General features: G+C 37.4%; 1 protein-coding gene across 1 annotated transcript; it reads left to right on the plus strand.

Annotated features, from left to right (window-relative positions):
* Positions 1 to 305: 305 nt before the first annotated feature.
* LOC131623603 (uncharacterized) lies at positions 306 to 4367 on the plus strand. Its single transcript, XM_058894607.1, has 6 exons — positions 306 to 470; positions 965 to 1306; positions 1910 to 2220; positions 2629 to 2682; positions 2958 to 3433; positions 3546 to 4367. Exons 2-6 carry the CDS (start codon positions 996 to 998, stop codon positions 3852 to 3854), a joined length of 1461 nt encoding a protein of 486 aa, XP_058750590.1. The 5' UTR covers positions 306 to 470; positions 965 to 995; the 3' UTR covers positions 3855 to 4367.
* The last annotated feature ends 389 nt before the right edge of the window (positions 4368 to 4756 follow it).

Raw genomic sequence — 4756 nt, forward strand, 5'->3', positions numbered from 1 at the left:
TTGTAAGAGTTTAACTTAGATGAAAAATGTAAATGAGGAAGCCCATAGGTTTGTGTTTCTTATACTAACACCTGCTGAAACTGCAAATCCAAATTTCAAGAAACTAATAACAAGGGGTTAACTAAGAAATTCTTTTTAAAATCTACTTAAATTCTTACACCCCATTGGGCCGACCCAAACAATGATTTTACGAATTTAATAAACAACAACTCTATCTAGAACTTATTTTGACTACACATAAAACATTGGGAAAGATGCAACGAAAACAAGACACGTGTACTTGCACAAACCAAATCATTTGGCTGTTGTTCCATTTCACTTTTCCTAGGTTTATTTATATATAACGTTAACTTCGCTTCTCATTGTCTCTTACACACTTCCACCCTCGCCGCAAGCTCCTACTATCAACCCTCGCCGCAAGCTCGTTCTACTTCACAACCCTCGCCTCTTTCTCGCATTTCCCTCCCCAGGTACTCTTTCTCTCCCTCTCCTTCACTACTCTCTCTACTCTCATGCACGCTGGATTTCGTTTATCTTCAATGTATAGTTTAGCTTGATTCTTACAACTGTTTTTTTTTTATGCTGTCATGCTGTGCACTGTTAAAAATATTGTTATTTGTTAGGTTTTCGTTTGAGTTTGCTAAAGTTTTTGCATAATTCAACTACTTTACTAAGCTCAATAGTTTGAATTTTTGAACTGGAATTAACTTTGAATTTTAATTGATATGAATTATGATCTGTTTTTGATTGTCAACTAAATTTTTTCTCATATTCAATTCTGGACATGGATTGATTTATATGACATTTGTGAAGCATGGGCTGAGTAACGATTTGAATTTCATTCATATACTTATATACTCAGTATTGTGGGCAGGGTTTTCTGTTTATTGTTTGAAATATTTTAGATGTTCCAAGTTGATTTTTTGATTCATTGAATCTAATTATTCATTTTGATTTATAACAGGAGGCCAAAGTTTGATCTAGTTAAGGAGAACATGGATATGGCTGTCATCAAGGTGGAGTCTGTTGCTGATGAGAAAATTGACACCTCTAGTGCAAAAGATTTTGAGGATGTGGAGGTTGATATTATGAGTTTGACGAACAAGGTCGATGTCGGGTCTAGCAAAACTGAGGACCCTGATGCAACTGACCCTGACGCTACAGAGTATTCGAGTTCGTTTTCTGATACGAACTCTGATGGTGAAAATAGTTCGAGGCCGAGTGACGCTGAAATGGACTCGGATTTCTTTGGTGAGAATGGAGTGGCAGGCCCTAGGGATACTGCTCGTCCTGGGTTACGACCAAGGTGATTTTTATTCAAAATCAGTCAATTTTAAATTATCTTTCTTAGATAAGACTATGTTTAGATTTCATTTTTCAAGTTGTTGATAAGTACAAAAACCATGTTAATGTTTTTGAATTTTGAGTATTCATTTTAATAGTTGGTACTTGATTGATAGGCATTTTGACAATTAAAATCGTAACATATTTACAGACTGTTTCAATAATGATTCTTATTAGAAGTTAAGACGATGGAATTTAAAAGGTGATCGATCTCCAACTGTATATGGCATGTGAAATCTTGGTTTGATGCTTGAGTAAGAAATTAGGTTTTTTCTGTGCCAATTCCTAGATAATGCATGATTTGATTAATACTATTAAACGAAACAACTGTTCATCGCCATTATTTTCCTCGGCATTCAATAAATGTTAATATTGGAGAATCTATCACCACTTTTTGTGTGATCTTTCATTATTGGTATAGGAATACCACTCTATCTAGTTAGATTGTGTTTTTTGGTGAAGCGAACTTCTTGGATGTCGGATGTTCGGTACAAAATTGTTATCATACGAGTTATCTGAGTTACTTATGTACATTTTGATATATGTATTTCTTGTATATATACAGGAAGAGGAAGTTGACAGATCATTGGAGGAGCTACATAAGACCTCTAATGTGGCGTCTAAAGTGGACAGAGATAAGACTCAAGCAATTTGAGGCCCAAACATTAAAGTACACTAGACAAATTCAAGAGTGTGACAAGGGGAAGCATAGGGTGCCAGATGGTTTTAACATGGTAGAGTCTGGTTCAAAGTCGGTGCCATTTACATGTCACCAGTACAGAAGTAAGGCCAAAAGGAGAAGAAACCGAAAGAAAGTTGAGAAATCAACTGACTTAGCATCGTATACAGCACATCACTATCTTTTCTCCTATCTTGGTACAGACTTTTTTGCTTTCATTTTATCTTTCTTTTTTTTTTCTGAATCAAAAAATAATTTTATTGAAATAGATTCGAAAAACAATACAATCAATGTGATCCCAAAGGATCCAACAATTCTCTTACTTCACTCAGAGGCCCAAGTTCTCTGAGAGAAAGAAGTACTGGACAAGAACTGCACTACCAACATTTTTTGGAATCTAGTAAAATTGCTTGGTGAGCTTTTGTTTAAGTAGATGTCAGTTGCAAAACTCAAGGCCTCTGGCACTCTGGATGCCATGAGAACAGAAGGCGGAATAGAAACCATTCATTTATATACACACCTGATTTGCTGTTGTTTCATTATTGTTTACCATCCTTTTTCTCTACTTCAGTGAAGTATGTGACTCTTTCTTTTACTCACTGCAGAGAGTAAGAAGACTGACCGTGAGAGCTCTTTGGATGATGATTTTGAGAATCCAGGTTAGAAATTCTGCTTTGCAGAGATGATACTTGGTGTTTCTTTTAGATTAATGGTGAATTTGGAAAAACCACGATGTCACTGTGATTTTGTCAAACTTAGTATGATTCCAAACATGAAGTTAGTAGCTTACTGCTAATGACATGTTAAGTCACCAGTACCGTTATTAATCTTTGTCAGTAGTGATCTCCCTTTAATTAGGCCTCGTAATCACATTTTGATTTATATCAAACTCATTAGCCTTAACAAATTTTGTTTATATACTCTTTTGGTGCAGTGATTGCAGAGCCCCATGCTGATTTAACAGAAAAGCATGAAGACCGGCCTTTGCTTAAATGCACCAGCGCTGATGTTTCCTATGAGCAGCTTCTTTGGAACATCGACAATTTGCATAATAGGGTCCGCACCCTGAAGAGTGGTGTCAATGCAATCACCTCCAGAAATGCTTCAAGGTTTTCTGAATCAGAGAACTTTAGCCTTAACCCTTACGGTGACGTGCAGACTAGCTCTGCTCAATCTCCAACCAATTCAGTAGGGAATGGCTATACAGCATCTGTTGGAGAAGGTGTCATTCATTCTTCTCAGAATGTAGCTGATGAGTATGACTTCGGAGACTTTGTCTTTCCCGACAGTGCTGTTTCAAGCTTTGGAGAAGCTTCGAACATTCCGGATATCATCGAGAGCACTGTTGGCTTGTTAACTGCTGCTGAGGTCACCCTTCAATCAGCTCTGGTTGCTGAATCGGGGGAACATGTGAGTTTTCTCAAAAATACGAATTTCATACTTGTTGTGACCGGTGGTGGACTGGTGGTTGTTGTTTATATTTATCTAACTATCTTTACTTTTGACATGGATGACTGTGCAGATGGTGGAGAATAAAGATGTGTTGCTGCAAAGTGCAACTCACCATCCTGTGAAGGTTGAGAATGTCAAAACAGAAGCTGAAGCTGGCGGCTCCACCGAGAAGATTCCTGAGAGGCTGAAGGAGATCAAAGTTGAAGCGGTTGAAGGTTCGCATTCTGCTTCAATTCCCATATCAGATGGGAATATAGCAACAACAGCTTGTGCATCTCAAGAGCAATTGGCTCTACAGAACAATAAGGACGCGAGCATCCCCATAAGCAAAAAGAAGCGCGGGGAACGCAAGGCTGGTTCAGGTGGGTGGAACAAGTAGTCACCCCGGAGAAGCCGATAAACAATAAGACTTCCCAGTATACTGTGAAAGCTGGTGAATAATAATAATACTTCACAATTTATTGTGAAAACCGGTGAATAATACTTCACAATTTGTTGTGACATAATAGTTTCAAACTCATTTTTTTATCTGGTTTATTGTGACATTTATTTAAACATTTTTAGTCGTGATGTTGAATATGGTGTTATTAGAATATGATTCATAATTAGAATAGTGGGTCTGGTTAGAATATTCTGGAAGGGGTAAGAAAGAAATTGTTGCAAATCCTTGAGATGCTAGTGATGTGGCATGCCTTGGATCAATAGCTGTATCTGTGTTTGTTATAAGGGGTTGAGTGAGAGAATGTGGGGGCATCTTGGAATTTAACTAAGTTAGTTATAGATAGGAGGCAATAGCTTTCTATAGGAGCATAGAATTGTGACAGGCAAGGTTTCCGTCCTTCTCTGTAATTCCCTCTGTTAACATTAATAAACAGCTCATTTTCATTTTTTATTTGGATTCATAGTTATTATTCCATTTTACAATTTGAGTCTCTATAAGCTGGTCCGATCTACGGGATTCGTTGACAGATGATGTGGGGCCTATGCAACTTTGCCATCCAACCTACAACAAAGCTCTAAATTGTTAAGTTCAGAGGCACAATAAAAGGTGTAACAATGCTCATTTTGGTGGATAGTGGTGCTACCCACAATTTTGTTTCTCAAAGATTGGTTCAAAAGATGTGGGTGGGAATATGAAGGCACGCAAGAGCTAAGTGTGCAAATGGGGGGATGGCTATAAATGAGCTAATGGTTGTGGTTATGGCCATCCAACATTGGAAACCATACCTTCTTTGGGAGAAAATTTGTAGTTTTGATGGATAAAAAAAACTTAAAAGCAAT

Source organism: Vicia villosa, unplaced genomic scaffold (genome assembly GCF_029867415.1).
Source record: "Vicia villosa cultivar HV-30 ecotype Madison, WI unplaced genomic scaffold, Vvil1.0 ctg.000074F_1_1, whole genome shotgun sequence".
NCBI classification, from domain to species: Eukaryota; Viridiplantae; Streptophyta; class Magnoliopsida; order Fabales; family Fabaceae; genus Vicia; species Vicia villosa.